The sequence below is a fragment of the Musa acuminata genome, chromosome BXJ3-7 (genome assembly GCF_036884655.1).
Source record: "Musa acuminata AAA Group cultivar baxijiao chromosome BXJ3-7, Cavendish_Baxijiao_AAA, whole genome shotgun sequence".
Lineage (NCBI taxonomy): Eukaryota > Viridiplantae > Streptophyta > Magnoliopsida > Zingiberales > Musaceae > Musa > Musa acuminata.
This window is the reverse complement of record NC_088355.1, coordinates 100146-126765: the sequence shown is the minus strand read 5'-3', so window position 1 is coordinate 126765 and position 26620 is coordinate 100146. Positions and strand designations below refer to the sequence as shown.

General features: G+C 42.9%; 2 protein-coding genes across 3 annotated transcripts; one reads left to right on the top strand and one right to left on the bottom strand.

Moving 5' to 3' along the window:
• Positions 1–4647: 4647 nt before the first annotated feature.
• On the top strand, positions 4648–5979 carry LOC103991177 (uncharacterized). Its single transcript, XM_009410535.3, has one exon. It carries the CDS (start codon positions 4932–4934, stop codon positions 5817–5819), a length of 888 nt encoding a protein of 295 aa, XP_009408810.2. The 5' UTR covers positions 4648–4931; the 3' UTR covers positions 5820–5979.
• An 11691-nt stretch (positions 5980–17670) lies between these two features.
• On the bottom strand, positions 17671–26476 carry LOC103991041 (uncharacterized). 2 transcript variants are annotated; one of them, XM_009410406.3, is made up of 2 exons: positions 25822–26473; positions 17671–18143 (listed from the first exon to the last, which is right to left on the bottom strand). In XM_009410406.3, exons 1-2 carry the CDS (start codon positions 26143–26145, stop codon positions 17985–17987), a joined length of 483 nt encoding a protein of 160 aa, XP_009408681.2. In that variant the 5' UTR covers positions 26146–26473; the 3' UTR covers positions 17671–17984. The 2 variants fall into 2 exon arrangements, with proteins under 2 accessions (XP_009408681.2, XP_018684249.1); XM_018828704.2 differs by lacking the exon at positions 17671–18143 and adding an exon at positions 25322–25450 and having other exon boundaries at positions 25822–26476.
• Between the last annotated feature and the right edge of the window lie 144 nt (positions 26477–26620).

The following is a 26620-nucleotide window of genomic DNA, read 5'->3' as shown; positions in this document are numbered from 1 at the left end:
TTTTATTTTTCTTTCGATTTTACACTTATTTTTTTCTACGATAGTTCTCTCCTCTATCAAAACTTTCATCCAGTTATCGAGTCGATGGATCGTTGAACCCAAACTCCATACATATCACCTAATAACTAGGTAGGTTGATTATGCCAATCATGAGGCTTGGACGATCAACCTTTGATCATGTCTTCAAATCCAACCATTGCAAGCTGGCCACGTATGGCCATCGTGGTCTTCAGTGGTCAGCCCGTCGGTTATGTATCACCACATGCTAGTCACATGGAACCACATGTTAGTCATTCCTTATCATCGCTAACCCTGTCCTTGTCCCCTCTCTTTGGGGTCGTTAGAATGCAAGGCTATCGAGTCATGGTGCTGCTAGCTTTAATGGAAAGTTTGTACATTATCTATTTGATCTTGTGTCATCGAGATGAACATTCAGCCTATAGGTGGTGTGTTATCAAAATACACATCTGGCACATAGGTTGCTCATCGTTGAAATACATGCCTAGCCCATAGGGTGTGTATCGTCAAAATGCATGTTTGGCTCATGGGCTATGCATCATCAAAATATATGTTTAGCCCATGGGCTATGCATTGTCGAAACTGAATGTTTGGTCCATTGGTTGTGCATCATCGAAATACATGTTTAGCCCATAAGTTGTGCGTCATCGAAATGTATATTTGGCCCAGAGGTTGTGTATTCGATCATTCAACCTGAAGGCCTTGTGTTCAACCATTGTGCCTGGAGGCCTTGCGTTGGATCATTTGGCATGCAGGCCTCGCATTCAGCCATACGATTATTCGACTTATATGCAATTCGACCAAGGTGCATGCTCAGCATATGTCGAAATCAAATCACCCCTCTCTTGTGAGATTTGGCCAGATAGACTTGCATGTACTACCTTCACCTCGATCTCTAACGGACGCATTGATTTGATCGCCCGATAAATCTGGCTAAATCCAATCTTTGTCGATTCGATTGAAACAACATGCCAATAAAAATAACCCATAAAAAAATAATAAATATAAATTCTAAATTGATAAAATTTGGAGATTTTTCAACAAAAAAAAATTATTTTTTTTCAATTCAAAGTGTCGACAGAAAATTCAACAAAAAAAAATGATAACCAACAAGTGGAACATTAAACAACTGTAGCTTTCGAATGCTGTAATTTTGTCGATAGCACTTGAGACATTTAGCGCAGTGGCTACCGCTGCCGACAAATGGCATGTTCCCTGTGTCGAGGAGTCACTTAATTCATGGTTGATCCTAAATAAGAATGACCCATAGGATAAAAACTAAATAGGACCGATGGCTTTGGCCACTTTCACTTCCTCCGTATATCTTCTTCCCTACACACGACGCGACTGACACGCCTATGGAATCCAATGATGACGATGACGCGAGGCTCGCGAGAAGGGAACCAAAAACAACAAGAACGCAGGGCGAGAAAGGAACCAAAAACACGTGATGCCAGCGACTGAAGTAGAGCCGATGGGATATCAATTTTGTTTTTGTTTTTTGTTTTTTGTTTTTTGTTTTTTCCCACTCGATTATGTTTCACTATTAATTAATAAGAATATACACCCTAATTCTTTTTAATTAGATGGGGTTCCTAACTAGAATTACCAATGTCATTTCTTTTCTTTTTTTTTCATAACTTATCCATTCTAGACTACGGTTTTAATTGTTCCTCTATCCTAAATTATCTCTTTTGTTCTCCCCATTTTATCTGATTTAAGAAATCCTAAATTTATCTCTTTTGTTCTCCCCATTTATCTATCTAGTGATACCCTCCCTTTGTCTAATGAACAAGCACCATGTATCTTATGATCAAGAAGCACAAAATCTAGTAAAGGCAACGTGACGGAGTGTTGGAGACATCAATCTATTCCACAGCGAAGCTTTCCGTCTTTTAACTTTTGACATTTGTTCAAATATAGTCATTGAATTTCTATCATTGTTCCTTAGTCCTTATCATAAAATCTTTCCTACAAGAGTTTTGGAATCACAATATCTCACGAGACTCAAACTCCATATAATAGAGAAAGTTTATATTATTACATTTGAAATTGAACTAAGTTATACTTGACTATAAATTTATCCCGAAAACATATATATATAATTAATTATATTAAAAAATACTAAAAAATATGAAAAAAAATTCAATTGCATAACTATATTTAGTGTATTAGATACCCATGGTTAAAGTTTCATGTGGTTTAAAAAATGTTTATCTCGTCACACTCAAAAATAAATCAAAATATACTTGAGTTGAATACTATGTATCACTATCTCAAATTCTGACATAAAATATCCATAAAATATATCCAAATAATTAATGTATTAGTACTTATATTTGACTTTTATGATAAAGATTTTGGTGGAGTGGAGAAATTTATCATTGCTACACTTGAAAATGAATTGATTTACAGCCAAATATAGATTCATCATGAAAACATGCAAGATTTGAAATAAGAAACCCCTAAAATAATTAAAAAATGATGGAGCATGTATTTGTATCATATTTTACTTCTTTTGATAATTATTTTCGATGATTTGAAGAAACTTCATGTTGTTACACTCAAAAAATAAATTAAAATACTCTCGATTATAAATTTACCCTTAAAATGTATTAAATCCAACATTAAATACCCATAAAATCATCCTAAAATGAAAAAAAAAAGATAGGATATTGGTATCATATATTACTCAAATGATCAAAGTTTTAAGTACTTTAGAGAACTTATTTTGTTATAATAAAAAAATGAACTAAACTATTCTTGACTGCTGATTCTACCTAAGGGAGTGTAAAATTCGACAAAATATTCATAAAACTGTCCTAAAATGTAAAAGTCACTGTAAGGAATATTAGTATTGTATTTGACTCTCATGGTGAAACATTTTGGTAGCTTTAAGAAACTCTATTTTGTTACACTTGAAAATAGACTAAAATACAATGATTCAACTTGAAAATATATTAAAATGGACATATAATCATCCTAAAATGGAAATAACATTTAAGTATTATATTTGACTCCAAAGTTTGGTTGGAGTAGCTTCATCTTATTACACTCATCAACAGATAAAAATACACTCAATTATATATTCTTGCTGAAAACATGTAAAATTCGACATAAGATACCTCTTAAATCATCATCAAATAATAAAACCACTAAAAATAGTATTAGTATCATATTTGACTCCTATAATGAAAGTTTACAGTGGTTTAGAGAAACTTCATGTCATTACTAAAAATAAAAAATAAACTACACTTGACTATAAATTCAACCAAAAATAACACCAGATTTCAGGTAAAAAAAAACGTATAAAATCATCCTAAAATAAAAATAAAAAGCATATTAGTATCATATTTGACTCATATTTTAAAATAGCCATAAAATCATTCTAAATTTTTTTTAAAAAAATAGAAAGAGTATTAGTGTCATATTTTACTCGTAAGTTTCATGTGATTGGAAGAAACTTTCATTTTGTTACGCTTGAAGATAAATTGAACTACACTCGACTATAAATTTTTATTGAAAACATAACAAATTCGATAGGATATTCCTGAATAGAAAATTTTAAAAATGATATTGATATTATATTTGACTTCTTCACTTTAAAGTTTTCAAAACATATCATACCTTAAAGTTTTCAATACATTTGATGAAAAAAAAATAAATTAGGATGATTTCTTCGATAAATCCTCCAAAGAAACAAAAGGTAAAAGAGGGTAATCTACCCAAAAGGTCATCTGCAATCAATATTTAGCTAAGAGTGCCCCTTTATTCAATATTTACCTAGGGGCATCCTGATCTACTCAAATACCCAAAAGTTGATTAAACCATCTGTGTAAATAAATCAAACTGATTTATCTACCAACAAATTGGACTTCAAAATCCATAATGTTATGCTTCGATTGTGAAAGCTTGATGTGAGTTGAGCAAGGTTAAATGAACTATGCTACACTTACAAAATTAAGATGAAAATATTAAAATAGACTCTAAAAGTACTTAAAATTATGATTTTTTTATAATTATTATCTTAGTGTCGACAAATGATCTGACCCAGAATAATTAAGACTTGCAACCTTGTTATTATCGTTGTAGTACTCTAAAAGTACTTAAAATAATTAAAAATTTAAAAATAATGAATTAATTATTTATACAATATTTTTTGGATTGTGAAAGTTGAAGGTGAGTTGGATAAAATTTATAGTATTACACTTGTAAATTAAGTGTGTGATACCATAAAGCTTTAACTATGTAATATCATAAATTTAAAATTATTCATATCACAATCATATTTCAATATATTAAACAAACATTATATATATATATATATATATATATATTTGTATATAGTGATTTCATTGTTTTTATAATTTTTATGTAATCTTAAAAAATTTTTAAGCCTATTTGTAAGAACAATCGAGCATCACACCGTTCATTTATGATATAAATATTAAAATTTTATGATATAAATATTGATTTTTTAGATGATTATAGAGATTTTTAAATCGAATTTGAACAGATTGACACTTTGTAAAACAATGTAATAGTATATAAAAATCATGTAATAATCTTTAAAGTCAGTCAAAAGGCATATATGTATGTAGAAAAAGAAAAGGCATGGACATGAAGATTTATATTTTAGGGTAACCGCAATGCATTTTAAACCGTCCCCATACTTTTTGACCCAAAGACAAAAGAATCCTCTCTCCCTCTTCTTGGGACTATAACGAGGATCTCATTCTTCTGTTGCGTCGTCCCCTCACATGTCGAAAAGAGAAACGGGAACTTGCATTGTCTTCACGGTAGAAACACCAAAAAAATATCCAAGGTTCCTCCCTTTCAGATACGCCAAGATCTAAAAGTTCATCCGTAACTGCTGTTCTTGCTGCTGGAGGAGATGCCAGCTTAGCTGTAGGATGGGCGGCTGCTTCAGTAGTAGTATCACCAAAAGGGAAGAGTCTCTCGCTAAGGGGAAGCCGGCTGCGGCTTCTGCCACAGTCCATCGCGACCCGTTGGTGCAGAGGGATTCACGGCCGCCAGAGACCGAAGCAGAGGAGGCGGTGAAAGAAGTCCTCTTGGAGACGCCCAGGCCGCGGTCGACCCCGCCATTACCAACCACCAGGACGAGCGCATGTGAAGATGCCAACTCCAAGGAGGTCGAGATAATCGAAAAGGGTTACGCCACTGGTGTTCCTCTCAACGGCATTGCTCCCCTCTCGATCGACAGCAGCAACGGCTGTGACTCCATATCCGAGGACGCATCTGAGGCCTGGAGCGTCAGCGCGAAGAGCGAGACCCTCTCGGCCTCCGCCACCACGGCGGAGAGGCGACGAGGAGCTGTGGCAGAGGCAGGGATGAGGGCGACGAGGGAGGAGCGCTCGCCGGCGAAGTACCAAAGGAAGCGGTCCGTCTCTGGAGATTTCGCTTGCAGGAGGGACCGGAGCGTTGCCGTCGGCTGCGGCAGCCGGAGATCCTCATTCTCGCCTGCGGGAAGAAGGTCGGAGCACGCCGCCGTCGCCAGGACGAACTCCGCCAGAGAGTTTGCGAGCAGCCGAGCTTCCAGACCCGGGGCCACAGGAGACCTGGGGGAGAGATCCGGCAGGCGGTCGGTGTCCCCGGTTATGAAGCGGGCGGCGGCGAGGGCAAACGGGACGAAGCAGCAGATGCCTGGGGACGAGGGAGAAAAGAAGTTATGCGTAAAAGACGAGGGCATAGTGGGCGGCGAGGCCGCGGGATCTGCAGGGGAAGCGAAGGAGTCGCTGGAGAACCCTTTCGTCTCCCTGGAGTGCTTCATCTTCCTCTAACTTTTATTATTAATTTTGTTTCTTTTTGGAAATGGTGACTCTGGTATTAGCATAAGAATTCTAATCCTTAATGCTAGTTAGCTTCGTGAGTTTGATGAAAGGAAAAGAATGTCTCGCAGGCAGCCAACGTATAAAGAGGGGATTTATTTATTTTTAATACAGGACCTAGCAATTCCCTTGCATGCCAAATCGAACTGCAACCAAGCTGACGAAGAGAGGGAGGGAGACGAAGACGACAACAGTTGGAGAAGGGACGTCAGCGAACCTAACGTGAACATGTATGTACATGTGACTTTGTTCCGTCGTTTTGACGATGGAGGAGCCCCAAAGCTAGCGATGGCCACTGCGGTTGTTGGGTTTTAACACCGCAGGACCACTTGGGTTTATCCGCGAGTCGAGTTTCGATGAGCGAATAAAAGACGAAAGCGACGTGACTTGCTCTCTCGGAATCCAAAGAAAGCAAAGGCGGAAGACGAGGCGGCGGCTTGCGGTTGCCTACGGCGTTCGAGGGAGAGCTACTTTTGAGGAGACTGTGTGATATAAGGGGTGGTGGACGTTGGATCGAAAAAAGTTTGAGGGTAACGTGCTGCCACCACACTGTCACGAACGGTCGTCGCGCACCCGCAACAACTCCGTTCAACGAATCGTTCGTCGCTCACACCCGCATGTACAGCTGCTTGACAGCATGTTTTCCCATGGTTTTGAGTCATTTTGCTTGTAAATATGTAAGTTCGAACAAGCTGCAGCGTTGCAAAGCGATCGCTCACCGAACCGAGCAAAACAGCCCAAAACGGCTCCGTTTTCGCGTGCCGCGGGAGGTGAGCGGAGTTCTGCCTCCGCTCACCAAAATGTCAGCCATCTCAGCACCCAGGAACCCCCCGGGTGGCACATGGCTGGATGGGGCTTCGGTTATATACCGGGCGTTGAACACTCTTTCGCAAGTTCGCACGTGACCTTTACGGGAACTTGGTTTTGCGCCCGGGACCAGGTGAGCGGCTGTTTGTGGGCTTGCAGCTGTTCGTTCATCCTTGAAAGCCTTGTTTTTCTCCCTCTCCCTCTTTTCTCTTGTGCACACAAGGTGTTCGACGAATTGCTTGTAAAGCTTTCCTTTTCGCGAGACTTCGGGACTTGTCCGTTGCTCGTTCTTTCGATCTAACTCTCTTTCTCTTTTATAGGTCCTTCGGGACCTGCGAGAGGTTACAAAGTGGGCTGATCCTTGCGGAGCAAGATCGCAAGGGCGAAGCGCGACTTAGGTAAGGCAAGCTAAGTTCGCGTCTTTGCCGCACGGGTGACTCGCGACTTAGGCAACGCAAGCTAAGTTCGCGTCTTTGGCCGCAAGGGTGCCGCACGCCTTAGGCAATTCCAGCTAAGGTCGTGACATTGTGGTATCAGAGCGGGCAAGCTCTTCGATCGAACAGCGAACGAACTTCGCAACTTTGCCATGGCAAAGCATCGTGGCGAATCAAGCAAGACGGGGCAAGCCGGACCCTTGCCCCAAACAGCCGCAGGTGGGCTGCATGTGCACACTCGCTCTCATGTTGTTGGAGCCGCTCATGAGGATCGCGGCAGCGAACAGGATGAGCGAGAAGTTGGCAACTCTCCGCGAGCGGAGGAAGCGCAATCTGGTGCGCTAACTGGGAAAAAGAGTCATAAGGAGAGACTCACGACGGCGGAAACCCGCCTGGATGTTCTGGAAGCGAGCATGGAGGAACTCTACCATGGCCAACAAAGACTTGTTGGGGTAGAGAGCTCGCAAGAGGAAGCGGAGTCCAAGATCGACAAGGTCGAGGCCCTAGTCGACCGACTGTCCGATGACACCAAGGACTCCGTGCAGCACCTACAGGATGTTGTGGCGGAACTCACGGCAAAGGTGGCTATGCTCACAAGAACGCTAAATGCGGGAGGAGGCAACACCCGCGTTGCACCGCCACAAAACTTGAGGGCACCTGAGCCCCATGGATACGGAGGGGCTAGAGATGCTAAGGAACTCGAGAACTTTTTGTTCGACATGGAGCAATACTTCCGTGCTACGAGGCCCGATTCTGAAGATACCAAAGTTTCTATAGCGACAATGTATCTGAATGGAGATGCGAAGCTTTGGTGGCGAACTCGTTGGGAGGAGATCTAACAAGGTCAGTGTCGAGTCGACACATGGGAAGACTTGAAGCGGGAGTTGAGAACTCAGTTCCTACCGGAGAACACAGAGTTCGTCGCAAGAAGGAAGTTGAGACAACTCCGCCAAAGTACCACCATCCGAGATTATGTAAAGCAGTTTTCTGCATTGATGCTGGACATACAGGACATGTCCGAGAAGGACAAGTTGTTCAGTTTCCTTGATGGTTTGAAACCATGGGCTCAGCAAGAGCTGAATCGAAGGAATGTTACCGACGTGGTCGGGGCAATTGCAGCTGCAGAAAGACTCACCAACTTCGTTTCCTCTGAAGACCCAGCGAGAAGGAAACAATCTTCAAGCAATCGCCCTCCGAAACATTCTCGAGGGAAGGAGCTCGGGGGCGAACAAAAGAAGAAGAGCTCCCATAAAGGGCCGAACCCGAAAGGCAAGGCCTCAAACCCGGGAGGATGTTTCTTGTGCGGAGGACCGCACATGGTAAGGGAGTGCCCACAGAAACAGGCACTCAATGCTTTGACGGCTTCCATCCACCCTCCCCGATCGGACAAGGGCAAAGCTGTTGCCCTTAGCTCAAGCAGTTCTGAATCCAGTAGCGACGATGAAGAGTCGCAAGGACCCCGAATGGGAGCAATGCGTTTGTTGAACGCTATGCGGGGTCAAGTGGGGGAGAACATGAAGACGAAGGCACAAAAAGCAGGAAGTAGTGAACTGATGTATGTGGACATCAAGCTGAATGGCCAAACGACCCGTGCAATGGTGGACACGGGCGCTACCCACAACTTCATAGCCGATCGTGAAGCACAGCGACTTGGGTTGACATTGGAGAAGAGCCCAAGCCGAATGAAAGCGGTGAACTCGGAGGCCAGGCGAATCTCCGGGTTGGCGAAGGGAGTTCCCATCAAAATCGGAACATGGAACGGGAACACCAACATGATGGCCGTGCCACTAGATGACTTCCAAGTGATTCTTGGAATGGAGTTTATGCACGCGGCGAAGTTGGTGCCGATGCCATTCTTGAATTCCCTATGTATGATGGGAGGCGATGACCCCTGCGTGGTTCCCGTCTCTCGGAGAGGAACCAAAGAGCCCCAACACATTTCGGCATTACAATTGAAGAAAGGGGTGCGAAAAGGCGAACTGACATTTGTGGCTGCGATGAAGCTAGAGCCACTCAACGAAGAGGCCATTCAAGAACCTGCAGTGGTGGCGAACGTCCTGAAGGAGTTCAAAGACGTTATGCCACCCGAGTTGCCGAAGACTCTCCCACCACGCAGAGGCGTGGATCACAGTATCGAGTTGGAGCCAGGAGTCAAGCCTCCAGCGAGACCACCATACCGCATGCCCCCGCCAGAGTTGGTGGAACTCAGGAAGCAGTTAGGCGAACTGCTAAGCGGTGGTCTCATCCGCAGCTCAAAAGCACCTTTCGGAGCTCCGGTTCTCTTCCAGAAGAAACAAGATGGGAGCCTCCGATTATGCGTCGACTACCGAGCCCTCAACAAAGTAACAGTGAAGAACAAGTATCCCATCCCGCTCATTGCGGACTTGTTCGATCAATTGGGCAAGGCGAAGTATTTCTCAAAACTCGACCTCCGGTCGGGATATTGGCAGGTGCGCATTGCTGAAGGCGACGAAGCAAAGACTACTTGTGTGACCAGATATGGACCGTTTGAGTTCTTGGTGATGCCTTTCGGCTTAACCAACGCTCCGGCCACATTCTGTACTCTCATGAACCAGCTATTCAAGGAGTATTTGGATAAGTTCGTGGTCGTCTACTTGGACGATATCGTCGTCTACAGCCAAACGCTCGAGGAGCACGTCAAGCACCTTCGAACGATTTTCAAGGTTCTCAGGGAGAACACGTTGTTCGTAAAAAGGGAGAAATGCTACTTTGCTCAGACTGAGATCCTATTCTTGGGGCATCGAATCGGTGATGGTTCCATTCGGATGGATAAGTCGAAGGTGCAAGCAGTTGCGGAATGGCGAACTCCAAAGAAGGTGCCAGAGTTGAGATCCTTCCTTGGTTTTGTCAACTACTATCGACGCTTCATCGCGGGATATTCGAAGCGGGCAACCCCACTGACGGAGTTGCTGAAGAAGGAGCAGCCTTGGAAGTGGTCTGACAGATGTGAGATAGCATTCCAAGATCTGAAGGCTGCTGTTCTGGAAGAACCAGTTCTCAAATTGCCAAACTATGGAGAGCCCTTTGAAGTCCATACAGATGCTTCCGACTTTGCTATTGGTGGAGTACTCATGCAAGAAGGTCATCCGGTGGCCTACGAGAGCCGCAAACTCAACGAGACCGAGAGGCGGTATCCAGTGCATGAGAAGGAGATGACAGCGGTGATCCACTGCCTACGAGTTTGGTGACACTACCTCCTCGGGTCGCGATTTGTGCTGAGGACAGACAACATCGCCCTGAGTTATTTCCAAACTCAGAAGAAGCTCTCCCCAAAGCAAGCACGGTGGCAGGACTTCCTGGCTGAATTTGATATGGCAATGGAATATAAGCCCGGGAAGGCGAATGTCGTGGCCGATGCGCTGAGTCGGAAGGTGGAGTGCGTGAATGCTGCACAACTGGAGGGCAGAGGCCAAACAAGTCAGTTACACTCCAACTTCCTTTCCCGAATCAGAGATGGACTGTATAGTGATCCCCAGGCAGTTATCCTGATGCAGCTCATCAAAGAAGGCAAGGCACGACGATTTTGGGTCCAGGAGGGACTCGTTTACACAAAAGGGAATAGGGTTTATGTTCCCCGAGTGGACAATTTAAGGCGTGAACTCTTAAAAGAGTGTCACGATTCCCTTTGGGCTGGACATCCTGGCATTCACAGAACATTGGCTCTCGTGGAGAGGGCCTTCTACTGGCCAAAGATGGGGATTGATGTGGAGGAGTATGTTCGAACATGCCTTACTTGCCAACAAGACAAGGTGGAGCAACGGAAGCCGGTGGGACTTTTGGAGCCGTTGCCCGTACCAGAAAGGCCATGGGAGAGCATTTCCTTAGATTTCATATCAAGCTTGCCACCTGTAGGGGGACTTGGATCGATACTTGTGGTGGTCGATCGGTTTTCAAAGTATGCAACTTTCATTGCTGCTCCCTACACTGTTCAGCTGAAGAGGCGGCCGGACTGATGATGAAGGGTGTAGTGAAGTATTGGGGAGTCCCACACAATATCGTTAGTGATCGAGACGCTCGGTTCCTGGGACGTTTCTGGACCGAGCTATTCAAATTGTTGGGGTCAAAGTTATACTTCTCTACAAGCCTCCACCCCCAGACGGATGGTCAGATTGAAAGAATAAATTCGCTCTTAGAGCAGTATCTCCGGCACTACGTGAGTGCCAATCAACGAGATTGGGTGAAGCTGTTGGACATCGCCCAATTCTCCTACAACTTGCAGCGGAGCTCTGCGTCCAACAAGAGCCCCTTCGAAATTATCACAGGACAACAACCGTCGACTCCGCACACTATGGCAATTGGGTATACTGGGAGTAGTCCATCAGCCTACCTTTTCGCAAAGGAGTGGCATCGAAATGCCGATATTGCGCGGGCTTACTTGGAGAAGGCGGCAAAACGGATGAAGAAGTGGGCAGACTTGGGAAGGCGACCACAAGAGTTCAAAGTTGGCGATTTGGTGTTGGTGAAGCTCCAACCAGCATCACTCCAATTCTTCAGGAAAAGAGTCCACAAAGGATTGGTGCGCAAGTATGAAGGACCCTTCCCAATTATCAGCAGGGTAGGCAATGTTTCTTACAAGTTGCAGCTACCGGCGTGGTTCAAAATTCACAACGTTCTTCACGCCAGCAACCTGAAGGCCTACCATTCAGATCCGCAAGATGCTTCTCGAAGTGTTCCAACTCGGCTACCTCCCATCACAGCCTCCTACGAGAAGCGAGTGGAAACCATTCTGGCGGATCGCAAGATAAAGCTACCCAACGGAGCGGAGCAGACAGAGTACTTGGTGAAGTGGCGAAAGCTTCCCCGAACTGAAGCCAGTTGGGAGCCTGAAGACGCCCTGCGACATGAAGAAGAAGTCATCAACAACTACCAACAAGCGTCGACGAGGGCGTCGACAGTTTAAGTGGGGGAGAATGTCACGAACGATCGTCGCGCACCCGCAACAACTCCGTTCAACGAACCGTTCGTCGCTCACACCCGCATGTACAGCTGCTTGACAGCATGTTTTCCCATGGTTTTGGGTCATTTTGCTTGTAAATATGTAAGTTCGAACAAGCTGCAGCGTTGCAAAGCGATCGCTCACCGAACCGAGCAAAACAGCCCAAAACGGCTCCGTTTTCGCCTGCCGCGGGAGGTGAGCGGAGTTCTGCCTCCGCTCACCAAAATGTCAGCCATCTCAGCACCCAGGAACCCCCCGGGTGGCACATGGCTGGATGGGGCTTCGGTTATATACCGGGCGTTGAACACTCTTTCGCAAGTTCGCACGTGACCTTTACGGGAACTTGGTTTTGCGCCCGGGACCAGGTGAGCGGCTGTTTGTGGGCTTGCAGCTGTTCGTTCATCCTTGAAAGCCTTGTTTTTCTCCCTCTCCCTCTTTTCTCTTGTGCACACAAGGTGTTCGACGAATTGCTTGTAAAGCTTTCCTTTTCGCGAGACTTCGGGACTTGTCCGTTGCTCGTTCTTTCGATCTAACTCTCTTTCTCTTTTATAGGTCCTTCGGGACCTGCGAGAGGTTACAAAGTGGGCTGATCCTTGCGGAGCAAGATCGCAAGGGCGAAGCGCGACTTAGGTAAGGCAAGCTAAGTTCGCGTCTTTGCCGCACGGGTGACTCGCGACTTAGGCAACGCAAGCTAAGTTCGCGTCTTTGGCCGCAAGGGTGCCGCACGCCTTAGGCAATTCCAGCTAAGGTCGTGACATTGTGGTATCAGAGCGGGCAAGCTCTTCGATCGAACAGCGAACGAACTTCGCAACTTTGCCATGGCAAAGCATCGTGGCGAATCAAGCAAGACGGGGCAAGCCGGACCCTTGCCCCAAACAGCCGCAGGTGGGCTGCATGTGCACACTCGCTCTCATGTTGTTGGAGCCGCTCATGAGGATCGCGGCAGCGAACAGGATGAGCGAGAAGTTGGCAACTCTCCGCGAGCGGAGGAAGCGCAATCTGGTGCGCTAACTGGGAAAAAGAGTCATAAGGAGAGACTCACGACGGCGGAAACCCGCCTGGATGTTCTGGAAGCGAGCATGGAGGAACTCTACCATGGCCAACAAAGACTTGTTGGGGTAGAGAGCTCGCAAGAGGAAGCGGAGTCCAAGATCGACAAGGTCGAGGCCCTAGTCGACCGACTGTCCGATGACACCAAGGACTCCGTGCAGCACCTACAGGATGTTGTGGCGGAACTCACGGCAAAGGTGGCTATGCTCACAAGAACGCTAAATGCGGGAGGAGGCAACACCCGCGTTGCACCGCCACAAAACTTGAAGAAGGAGCAGCCTTGGAAGTGGTCTGACAGATGTGAGATAGCATTCCAAGATCTGAAGGCTGCTGTTCTGGAAGAACCAGTTCTCAAATTGCCAAACTATGGAGAGCCCTTTGAAGTCCATACAGATGCTTCCGACTTTGCTATTGGTGGAGTACTCATGCAAGAAGGTCATCCGGTGGCCTACGAGAGCCGCAAACTCAACGAGACCGAGAGGCGGTATCCAGTGCATGAGAAGGAGATGACAGCGGTGATCCACTGCCTACGAGTTTGGTGACACTACCTCCTCGGGTCGCGATTTGTGCTGAGGACAGACAACATCGCCCTGAGTTATTTCCAAACTCAGAAGAAGCTCTCCCCAAAGCAAGCACGGTGGCAGGACTTCCTGGCTGAATTTGATATGGCAATGGAATATAAGCCCGGGAAGGCGAATGTCGTGGCCGATGCGCTGAGTCGGAAGGTGGAGTGCGTGAATGCTGCACAACTGGAGGGCAGAGGCCAAACAAGTCAGTTACACTCCAACTTCCTTTCCCGAATCAGAGATGGACTGTATAGTGATCCCCAGGCAGTTATCCTGATGCAGCTCATCAAAGAAGGCAAGGCACGACGATTTTGGGTCCAGGAGGGACTCGTTTACACAAAAGGGAATAGGGTTTATGTTCCCCGAGTGGACAATTTAAGGCGTGAACTCTTAAAAGAGTGTCACGATTCCCTTTGGGCTGGACATCCTGGCATTCACAGAACATTGGCTCTCGTGGAGAGGGCCTTCTACTGGCCAAAGATGGGGATTGATGTGGAGGAGTATGTTCGAACATGCCTTACTTGCCAACAAGACAAGGTGGAGCAACGGAAGCCGGTGGGACTTTTGGAGCCGTTGCCCGTACCAGAAAGGCCATGGGAGAGCATTTCCTTAGATTTCATATCAAGCTTGCCACCTGTAGGGGGACTTGGATCGATACTTGTGGTGGTCGATCGGTTTTCAAAGTATGCAACTTTCATTGCTGCTCCCTACACTGTTCAGCTGAAGAGGCGGCCGGACTGATGATGAAGGGTGTAGTGAAGTATTGGGGAGTCCCACACAATATCGTTAGTGATCGAGACGCTCGGTTCCTGGGACGTTTCTGGACCGAGCTATTCAAATTGTTGGGGTCAAAGTTATACTTCTCTACAAGCCTCCACCCCCAGACGGATGGTCAGATTGAAAGAATAAATTCGCTCTTAGAGCAGTATCTCCGGCACTACGTGAGTGCCAATCAACGAGATTGGGTGAAGCTGTTGGACATCGCCCAATTCTCCTACAACTTGCAGCGGAGCTCTGCGTCCAACAAGAGCCCCTTCGAAATTATCACAGGACAACAACCGTCGACTCCGCACACTATGGCAATTGGGTATACTGGGAGTAGTCCATCAGCCTACCTTTTCGCAAAGGAGTGGCATCGAAATGCCGATATTGCGCGGGCTTACTTGGAGAAGGCGGCAAAACGGATGAAGAAGTGGGCAGACTTGGGAAGGCGACCACAAGAGTTCAAAGTTGGCGATTTGGTGTTGGTGAAGCTCCAACCAGCATCACTCCAATTCTTCAGGAAAAGAGTCCACAAAGGATTGGTGCGCAAGTATGAAGGACCCTTCCCAATTATCAGCAGGGTAGGCAATGTTTCTTACAAGTTGCAGCTACCGGCGTGGTTCAAAATTCACAACGTTCTTCACGCCAGCAACCTGAAGGCCTACCATTCAGATCCGCAAGATGCTTCTCGAAGTGTTCCAACTCGGCTACCTCCCATCACAGCCTCCTACGAGAAGCGAGTGGAAACCATTCTGGCGGATCGCAAGATAAAGCTACCCAACGGAGCGGAGCAGACAGAGTACTTGGTGAAGTGGCGAAAGCTTCCCCGAACTGAAGCCAGTTGGGAGCCTGAAGACGCCCTGCGACATGAAGAAGAAGTCATCAACAACTACCAACAAGCGTCGACGAGGGCGTCGACAGTTTAAGTGGGGGAGAATGTCACGAACGATCGTCGCGCACCCGCAACAACTCCGTTCAACGAACCGTTCGTCGCTCACACCCGCATGTACAGCTGCTTGACAGCATGTTTTCCCATGGTTTTGGGTCATTTTGCTTGTAAATATGTAAGTTCGAACAAGCTGCAGCGTTGCAAAGCGATCGCTCACCGAACCGAGCAAAACAGCCCAAAACGGCTCCGTTTTCGCCTGCCGCGGGAGGTGAGCGGAGTTCTGCCTCCGCTCACCAAAATGTCAGCCATCTCAGCACCCAGGAACCCCCCGGGTGGCACATGGCTGGATGGGGCTTCGGTTATATACCGGGCGTTGAACACTCTTTCGCAAGTTCGCACGTGACCTTTACGGGAACTTGGTTTTGCGCCCGGGACCAGGTGAGCGGCTGTTTGTGGGCTTGCAGCTGTTCGTTCATCCTTGAAAGCCTTGTTTTTCTCCCTCTCCCTCTTTTCTCTTGTGCACACAAGGTGTTCGACGAATTGCTTGTAAAGCTTTCCTTTTCGCGAGACTTCGGGACTTGTCCGTTGCTCGTACTTTCGATCTAACTCTCTTTCTCTTTTACAGGTCCTTCGAGACCTACGAGAGGTTACAAAGTGGGCTGATCCTTGCGGAGCATGATCGCAAGGGCGAAGCGCGACTTAGGCAAGGCAAGCTAAGTTCGCGTCTTTGCCGCACGGGTGACTCGCGACTTAGGCAACGCAAGCTAAGTTCGCGTCTTTAGCCGCAAGGGTGCCGCACGCTTTAGGCAATTCCAGCTAAGGTCGTGACATTGTGCTATCAGAGCGGGCAAGCTCTTCGATCGAACAGCGAACGAACTTCGCAACTTCACCATGGCAAAGCATCGTGGCGAATCAAGCAAGACGGGGCAAGCCGGACCCTTGCCCCAAACAGCCGCAGGTGGGCTGCATGTGCACACTCGCTCTCATGTTGTTGGAGCCGCTCATGAGGATCGCGGCAGCGAACAGGATGAGCGAGAAGTTGGCAACTCTCCGCGAGCGGAGGAAGCGCAATCTGGTGCGCTAACTGGGAAAAAGAGTCATAAGGAGAGACTCACGACGGCGGAAACCCGCCTGGATGTTCTGGAAGCGAGCATGGAGGAACTCTACCATGGCCAACAAAGACTTGTTGGGGTAGAGAGCTCGCAAGAGGAAGCGGAGTCCAAGATCGACAAGGTCGAGGCCCTAGTCGACCGACTGTCCGATGACACCAAGGACTCCGTGCAGCACCTACAGGATGTTGTGGCGGAACTCACGGCAAAGGTGGCTATGCTCACAAGAACGCTAACCCGTTCTCTCTTTTGTTGGTCCTAAGGGATAATGGGAGGCTTCGGGGAGGCTGACCTTTGCGGACGGACACGCAAGGGTGCCGCACGACTTAGGCAAAACCAGCTAAGTCCGTGTCAACACGGTACAACCTCCATGGCTACGGGGGTGGCGTGTCGACGGGCGCCAACGCAACGGCGTGTCTTTCCCGTTCCGAAAAAGTCATGTTCGAGTAGACACACCAACTGCCATCCTTGAGACTACCCAATTGGGTTAGCTGAACTCCGTCCGAAGAGACCCTTGCTGGGTTTACAACTTCATGATGAGAATTGTCTTCAAACATAGCAGCCAACAATTTTTAATTCACTTGATCTAAAATAGAAATGACGATATATAAGCTTAACATGAATCACTGGTAGAAGAAAAAAACAAAAAGGGTCACCATCAGATCAATGGTTTTCTGGTTGATCTTACTTTCCATTATTAGGACGAGACAGACATGTGCAAACATGAGAACCCTACAAGCATTCTCAGCAACCACATTTTAATTTTCCACACTGATAAATTGTGACTGCATTTTAATGTCCATGGTAGTAATAGGCTTATAATACACATACATATAAACCATTTTTTATTTCAACACTAACCAAGAGCATGGTCAGATTTAATATTGACCCCATGGATAAACATAACTTGGGTCCTCCTTGCTGATTGCTCTTCCTAATTCCCCATTTAATTCGTGTTAACACAATATCCTTTTCTTGAGACCCCTTCAACTGACACTATATATATATATATATATATACAGCTCAATTATGCAATTACCTTTAAACACACATCTGTAGAATTTACATTATCTAAACATGGATGCTTTCATACAACTTTCTAATAATAGATGTAATAAAAAATCTTTAAAAAAAAAAAATCAAACCACTTCTTAGAAGCTTAAAGTTCAGTTCCCTAACAAAGGATTGCACTCATTTACGCACGAAACTGGAAGGCCAAACAAAGGAAATTCATCTGGAACCAATTAATTTCTCATGGAAAAGCTTAAACAAATTCATTGGACAGACTGAAACAAGGGCAATGAGCTAACAACTGTTTCAAAGTATCCAAGTAGAACCCATAAAAACTTGCCTTAAGAAAGCTACCTCTCTATTACAGTGAGCAACAGGGGCAGCATACTTGATTGAAGCCAAAGAAAACAACTATACAGACACCGGCAATGCCTATCTAACCACAGCAACGAGTTCTATAACAAGATGAGACACTGCCAGATAGCAGAACGTCCCGCAGATGGAACCAAGTTCAACTTGAATTTGATGTTCACTAGCCTAAATTTGAGGGAGATCCACTAATTGAGTATTGTTGATGAGAAGGCCATGGGATCCGCTCAGGTCGGCAGGGAACAGGAGCAGGATGTGCAATGAAGGTGGGCACGCTATGCCCGGGCATCAGCACTGGTACCTCCTTTGAATAGATCGACATCTGATCAAGAAAGAGAACATAAATAACAGTGATAGAAAGCAAGTACCAGTCAGTAACTATCTTAAACAGATAGATGGATTTGGTTACTAAATTCTTTCATCTGAGCATCTGTTGCCCACTAGTTATGATATTATTATTACTGAATTAAAACTTTTACATAACTATGTCCTCCTAAATTTAACCAAAATTATAAGCAGGGAACTAATAAATAGCTTTCTATAAAGTGGTTCCTATTTTGTATATCATGGGTGACAATCAGATGCTACGTAGCTTTCTCTTATTTACACATGGTAGACATGATACTTTGATGCAAAAGAAGGTATGTCTTTTATAAGTAGAGCGACCTCCAAGGATTAGACTGCCTAAATTGCAGGTATTGCTTTTATAAAATTACAGCATCTATGCTAAAACCTAATTCTGTATCAGAGGATATAAAGTGAATCATATAGGAAGCACAACAGTGTTGAAAATTTTAAAAACTAAAACCAGAGAGACTAAACAGCATCAATATATCATACTCATATACATATACACTTATATATATGAAACTACCAGTTCTGGTCTGTTATCTATACTTAAATGCAAAGAAATCTGAATCAATGAAGCCTCTCTCACTGAAGTCAAAGAAGTCTCTTTTAAACTCACCTGCTTCCTAATTTAATTGTTACTGTTCGTGTTTCAAATAGATCTTACACTAGTTCAAAGTCTCCCAGCTAATGTGCTGCAAGAGGGCTCATCATTCATATAATTTTTAGATATACTAGTAAGCTGAAAATGATTTTTCATATTGATAATGATACTTTTATGTAACCATGTTCAACAGAACTGGGAATTCGAAAATAACTCATTGTTCAATTTCATCTTCGCAGATACTGTACTGATTAGGTTAATAATGGAAGACATAATAGCCACTATGTTGTTATGATAACACAAAAGTTGACAAAAAAAGATCCGCAAACAACCCAGGCGTACTGAAATATAATTAGTCCCTAGAGTTTCTCCAGAGTGTGTTGGGGAAATTGTTGGGTGTACACTTGAGTAGAGGGTTAAATGAATAACCTCACCATTATGATCACGTGAAATAGTAAGTGGGTATATGACATGAGAGTCCACGAGGCTTATGATTTTGGGTTTGGTGATGCCTGAATGTATCCTTTACAAGTAGGCTGACTGGGAACCAGTTCTCTCCTCAACATGTGATCTCAAAATCAGTGGTTTAATTATGGCAGACAAGTAATGGAATTGATGATAGATAGTGACAGACTCCTATACATATGGTGATTAAGCCGACCGACGCTGTTGGTTCTGAGCAGCTGACTAGCTTTAAGAGACAAATAAGCAGTTGATTGTCTAGCTTGATACCGACTCAATGTTTAGATGGTTGAGTTGTGGATTGGCACCATGCACTTTCGAGGAATGCATAATTGGGTTATCATTGCATGTGGGATTGACTCGAACAAGGTCACACAGGGGGTGTTATTATCAAGGTCAAGGTTCTACTCTCTAGAACGGTCCATACTGAGTGGTATTTACCAGCCCAATTGGGAACCGGGTTACAAGCTGACCTTTTTTCAGGTGGTTCAGATCTTGTATAGGTCTTTTATTTAGGGTTAAAACCTCTCTCTCTCTCTCTCTCTCTCTCTCTCTCTCGCACATGTGCGCTCACCTCACCTCTTCACACCATCCACGCTTGCCCTTGGCCATCACTGTAGCCCAACTACTTCTTGTGCCGAATGTCGTTGCTATTGGCTTGCCATGTACTCCTCTCCTCTTCTTCCTCCTTGATCTCCGCCTTTACCTCCATTTCCTACTCTTCTCCTTTTCCTCCTTTTGGTGCTATATGTGCACCAACGGACAATAAATTGGTATATCGGTGCATACAGGACCTATACTGGACCATCAAGGGACCTATATGAGTCTAGCATCCAAGATTTAGAACCATGACCAAGGTATCATAATTGAATGGGGAAGTGTTGATATTCATTAGTGAGCAGATGGTCTAAGCAAATGGACTTGTATAGGATAGACATGAGATGGTAAAAAGCATCTGATTTATGAGAGCATGACTTATTCTTTTAAGCTTTCCAGATAGTATACCTCACGTATGTATTTCTTTACCACCAGGCTGATTGGGATCCAGTTCTGCCCCTAACATAATCAACCTACATTCTAGGATTTGTAGATAATTGCAGAAAGGTATGTTCTGGATTTAAAATACTAGGATTAATAGTATTTGCTTACAAAAGACTAAGTGGGTAGAGGAAAAATCTAAAGAGATTGGTAGTACTCGATTTAAAATTTTATATACTAAGAAAGTTAAAATTTAAGAACAATATTGAAGACGCAAAAAGATTTGACGATAGAATAATAGTCCTAAAATTTATGAAAAGACATAATGATTTGAATGTCATTAGTGCTTATGCCCCTTAAGTCGGATTAGATGATCAAATCAAAAGAGAATTTTGGGAAAGCTTAGATTATTCCTCTCTATCATTCAAGGAAATATCTATAACCAAAAAACTTATAATTAGAGAAAATTTGAATAGTCATATAGAGAAAATGGTGAATATAGAAGGGTGCATGGCGGCTTTAGTTATGGGAGAGAAATGAAGATGGTGGTGTAGTCAAATAAATTTTTTTCTCACTAGAAAGATAGATAAAGTTATTTGTAAGAATTGTAAAGTTATACCTGGGGAAAGTTTAGTAAATCAACATAAGTTGATAGTACTAGATGTTTATTATAGAAAATAAAAAAAGAAAAATGGTTAGTATGATAAGATATAAAGCTTATGATAATTTTTATAATAAACAAGATACTAAAGATGGTAAAAAAGATACATATCAAACTGCTAAAGCTAGGGAAGAAAGTATACAGATTTAGATAATATTAGAAGCATTAAAAACGAAGATAAAAAAATATTTGTTAATGATAACAAGATTAAGGAAATACGAAGAAATTATTTTTATAAATTATTTAATGAATATTTCACATAGGACTAAGATTTAATGATAAATAGTAGTAATAGATTTAATAATCATATATTTGTTCATAAAATTAGAACTAGTAAAATAAAAGACGTAATAAAAAATATGAAAATAACTAAGAGTATGAGACTTAATGGGATCTCTATTGAGGTCTAGAAAAACTTAGGGGACAAGGGAGTAACTTGGTTAACTAACTTATTTACCAATATCATAATATTTAGAAAGATCATGAATGGAGAAAGAGGTTTTTAGTACCAATTTACAAGAATAAAAGTGACATACAAAAATGTTTAATTTATAGAGAAATTAAAATCATGAGTCAGACCATAAAACTTTGGGAAAAAGTTATCGAAAATAAAATAGACTTTAAATAAATATCTCTGAAAATCAATTTGATTTTATTCTTGAAAGATCAATCATAGAAGCTATTTATTTATTAAGACAATTAATGAAAAAGTATAGGGAGAAGAAGAAAGATTTGCATATGCTTTTTATTGACTTAGAGAAAAGCTATAATAAAGTTCCTAAAGATTTATTATGGTAGGTTTCAGAAAAAAAAGATATATCTACTAATTATATTGATGTTATTAAAGATATATATGATAATGTAGCTACTAGTGTTAGAACTATAAAGAGTGTGTCTAGTGAGTTTCCAATTAGCATACGATTACATCAAGGATCTGTATTAAGTCCCTATTTTTTCATATTAATAATGGATGAACTTACCAATCACTTATATGATAGACCTCCCTAGTCCCTAGTATATATTATTTGTTGATGATATTATCTTAGTTAATGAGAGACCAAGTGAAATTAATTATAAACTTGAACTATAGAGAAAATTTTAGATACTAAAGGTTTTAAATTATAGACTAAAACTGAATATATGAGATGCAATTTTAGTAATTCTAGTAATAGACAGAATAATATAGTTAAGTTTGATAGACAAGAAATTTCTTGAAATAAAGACTCTAGGTATCTTAAACAAATTATTCAACAAGATGAAAAGATCGATGAAGATATAATTCATTATACAAAAACATGATGGTTAAAATAGCGAGAGGCGTCATGAGTCTTGTGTGATTATCAAATATCTTTGAGATTAAAAAAAATTTCATAAGACAATTATGAAACCAACAATACTTTATGAATCTGAGCATTGGGTAGTTAAGAAGCAACATATATATAAAGTTTGTGTTGCCGAGATGAGAATGTTAATATATGGAGTTACTAGGAAAGATAAAAAAAAAATATTTTTATTTGTGAACAACTAGGTATCGCTTCAATAAAGGATAAGATGAGAGAAAATTGTTTAAGATTGTATGAGTATGTGTTTAGGAGACCTCCGGATGTGGTAGTTAGAAGAGATGAAATGATTAATGTTAGTGATACGAGGAAAGATAAAGGAATACCTAAAAAGACTTTAATAAGAACTATAAATAAATATTTAAGTATTTTGAACTTAACTAAACATATGACTTTTTACATATCTCAATAGCAGCAAAAGATCTATGTAACCGATCCCAAATAATTGGGACTTACGGGTTTGTTGTTGTTATTGGCAAAAAGGTATATTCTAATTTTACACAAGCTCCTTTTTATTTATTCAACCTCTGACACTATTTTCTCTCATCTGAATAAACATTCCCATATAACATTTTAGAGAAATTATGGCATTGAAAATAACATGATGAATAACTGCTTATATTTATCTTCTAGATACACTGTAAGATGGACTATGATTCCTTGCTCTAGCTGCTAGTCTAATAGGATAAATACATTATCATGACAATCACACTTCAACAGTATCGAAAAAATGATCAAAGATATAAAACCAGCACAACATAAAATCAAACACAAAGTATTAATGAAAATTAAAATATAGGTCTATAGTTTGCATGATTTATCTTGTTACATTGCAGTTCTTTTTTTCTTTTACCTGAAACACCCCAGAATAAGCTGATAAGGATATAATATACATATCCAGGTTAAACAAACTATATAAAATGCACAAATAGGCATTCAAAATTGCTAATAATGATGCATCTCACAATAGTATTTACACCAACATGCACTCATATTGTATCCTTTTGGGCAATGCATAAATCCTGAGTGCATAAATATTCTTGGATAGAATCGAGTCCCAACCAGACATAGTTTAGCTGGGATGTATCTTTTGTTTAAGATAAAGGAAAGCTTTCAATCTTTAGTGAGCACCAAGGATTCATATTTCGACTGTACTGGTTGGTCTAGAATGATTAATGATAAGTTCCTTATATACCTTGTATGCCAGGCCTAGATAGGATGGTGCATCCCAGTTAAAAGAAAACATAGCAGATGCACTAAACCAAGCTTTCAAAACTGTTGAGTTTAAACTTCTATACATCTTCTGGATTTCATCATGGATAAACAATAAAAGGCCTTTGGCGAGAAACAGCGTCTGAGTTTATTTATCATAGATCAGGAACTCAGTCTCCATATCTCAAGTTGTTTGTCATCACACTAAAGAGTTATTCAAGCTTTTGACAAGATTACTACTCCAAACAAAGAAGCAATACCTCATATGTTGCTAAATAATAAAGCATAAACTTTTGCCTTCCGAATATATTATTTCCATAAAACCACCATTACCCATTGTGAAACAGCTAACCAATTTCTTTAGTTATATAAGTATCACAATTCCTTCGAAATGAATATACTCATAAGGAGCTCATGTATGTCATCATATCTATCATAAGTATTAGAACCTACAACTTGATTTAGTGGGACAATGATGAGCTGGTCATGATTCTTGCAATTAAATTTATATTGAGGCTAATCATCATGAAGTTGCTGCAATTGAATTGGAAGCCCTGGAAGAGATGAAAGACCTTAAATAGGAGAACATGAGGAGCTGCACAAGTGTATGATTGGGCTTTCATCCATGCCGCTTTTAGATAGAGACATGATTGCAATGCAATATAAAAAATTCCAGCCAGTGTTTTTTTGTCCTAGGCAATCCAATCCCAATTCCAGTTGCATGTTTTTAGTCTTCGAATGTCTAGGCAAGGTCATTGTTCATGTTAATTTATCTCTGCCATGATACATAACCAACTTGAGTAGATTGACTCAGATTAGCCATAAAATATTTCATTTCATCCGTGATGCATTTCTCAAACTCGAATTGTACTCTCACCGACCCATCTTGAACAAAATAAGGCTTGCATCAAGATACTAATGGAGCAAAAGGTTGGCAAGAGCTTGCTTGCTCTAAAACTGTTACCAAGAGGTGTATGGTCAAAGTTCACCGAAATTTCCTAACTTTTCTCTTTTTTTAAAACATTGCCACGGACAAGAAAAAACACAACGATTCATCACCTACTACATTCATGTTAAGGCCTCTTCACAGATTACAAAAGCATAGATCCGATTAAAATGAATTTATTAAACAAGTGAAATGTTATATTTGGCATCATAATGAAATGGAAAATTAGCAGTGTTTGAAAATTAAGAGCAATGCTTGTACCTTGTTTCTTTTATTCCTTGGATTTAGGGTCTAAAGTTTGAATGAAGCAAATTGTTTTCAGCCAAGAGCCACCCAAAAACCCAAATAGTTTTGTTAGATTCTGCTTGTTGTGATTGCATTTGACCCAGTTCCAATAAGTTTGACAAATCTAAGGGGTTTTGATGGTTGTGATACAGATCCAAATATAATTAAAAGAAGACTAATTTTGGATGAAATTGAATGGCTTAGGTTTATAATACCAGTATTTAGGCTGCAAGCACATAATACTGGGACTTTAAACAGTTAACAATGTCACTTTTCTGTAAAAATCAGATCAAACATAACTTTCAGGTGAAAATCCTTGTGGTGATTGAGACCACACAACCCAATTTGCATAAGATAACATACGAATAATGATCCCAATGAATTATCACATAACTTTTTTGGTACAAATTAGCTTAAAACTAATTTTTATTCGATAGGTCACTTCTTTATAGGAGGCATTGTGCAAGTGCCTCAGCCATGGAATGACTGGGGGACGATGGGGACTCCAGAGCACCTCTTTTTTAAACTTTGGACGCTATCAGAGGACATTCTTGTCTCCTTACGGATGCCTGTTTCCTTGTCGATAGATGACAAATGGGTCATTTATTACTGCATATTCCTTTTTCTCAATTCCATTTGATATCAGAAACAGGACAATATATACAATCCGACGTGGTCCTGTACAAAGATAGTATATCTTGTTGAAAAATGATCAGCCGCTTTACAAGTGGTCCGTTGAAAATTCAGATTGTGGAAACATAAACCCTCTTATCTTTCGAACGTTTTCCGGAGTCTTGTCGACGAAGAGAGAAAACAAAGTCCAAACAAGGGTACAAGTTGTTAGAAGCGTTTAGAATTGTCCAGCGCAGTTATGAGTCATGACAAAAGCCCATTTGAGCCAAACCAATCATTAAAGGTTGAAGACGGAGTAAAAAAGAAAAAAGAAGATGAGATCCAGAGAAAGCTAAACGAACTTAGGCCGAGTCGTGTGACCAGTAGTAGATCAAAAGGAAGGGGCATAATTTCATTATCTATCCACAACGAATAAGGATTGGAGGGCGTAACTCATGAGGGTTAAACATAACAGCAGCAGCAAAAGTAGGTTGTTAGCATGATATGGTGCATTGGTGCGCTAATCAGCATAAATCTCAAATTAGTCCGTACCTTGGGCGAAGGATAATCGAGCTTGCCAGCGAATCCCTGGGGTTGCGCCTCCAGATCCGCGGACAAGAGCGTCCCCCTCTGGAAAGCCGAGACAGGCCCTCCTCCGCCGCGCTGGCCGTTGTCGGAAGAAAAGAGGAGAGGGGACCTGGGGCGGAGGAAGCGCTCAAAGATGGCCATGGCAAGGAACATGGAGATGAGGATGGCGGTGGCCACGAAGCCAAATGAGACGGCGTTGACGGAGTCGTCGAAGTGCCGCCACCTCTCCTCTCCTCTCAGAGCCGCCACGTTCAGCGGCGCCATCGTCGGGCCCCCGCTCTCGCCCATCCCTCCCTCTGGCGTGCTCACTCCCCACCCACTGCTACGGAATTTCTTAGCACCGTAGCTCCGTCATTCCGCTTCCTCTCTCCTCGTCCTCCACCACCAGCACTGCCACCTCCTCACTTCGTGGCCTTGTGATGAACGGGGACACTCAAAATGGCCTTCCGTAGGGCATCACATTCCTGGGCGCGGAGGAGAAGCAGACAGGAGGGAAACGGTGGAGACAATGACGCTTGACGACGACGACGACGATGATGACTAGCTCTTTTATCTCTCGGACGCTCGCGGAGAAGGCCTGATCTGTCTTTGTATCCGCTTGGTTAAAAAAGACTGACAGTGGGGTCACTCACTCTCGGGGCTCTCAGCTTTTGTTTTCTACTCCCGAAACGGAGTGAGAGGAAAGGAGAGAAGCGGCAGGGTATACGTGGAGAAGCGGCAGGGCTCCAGATTCGACGGTATCCTTGGCGACGAAAGCCGGATG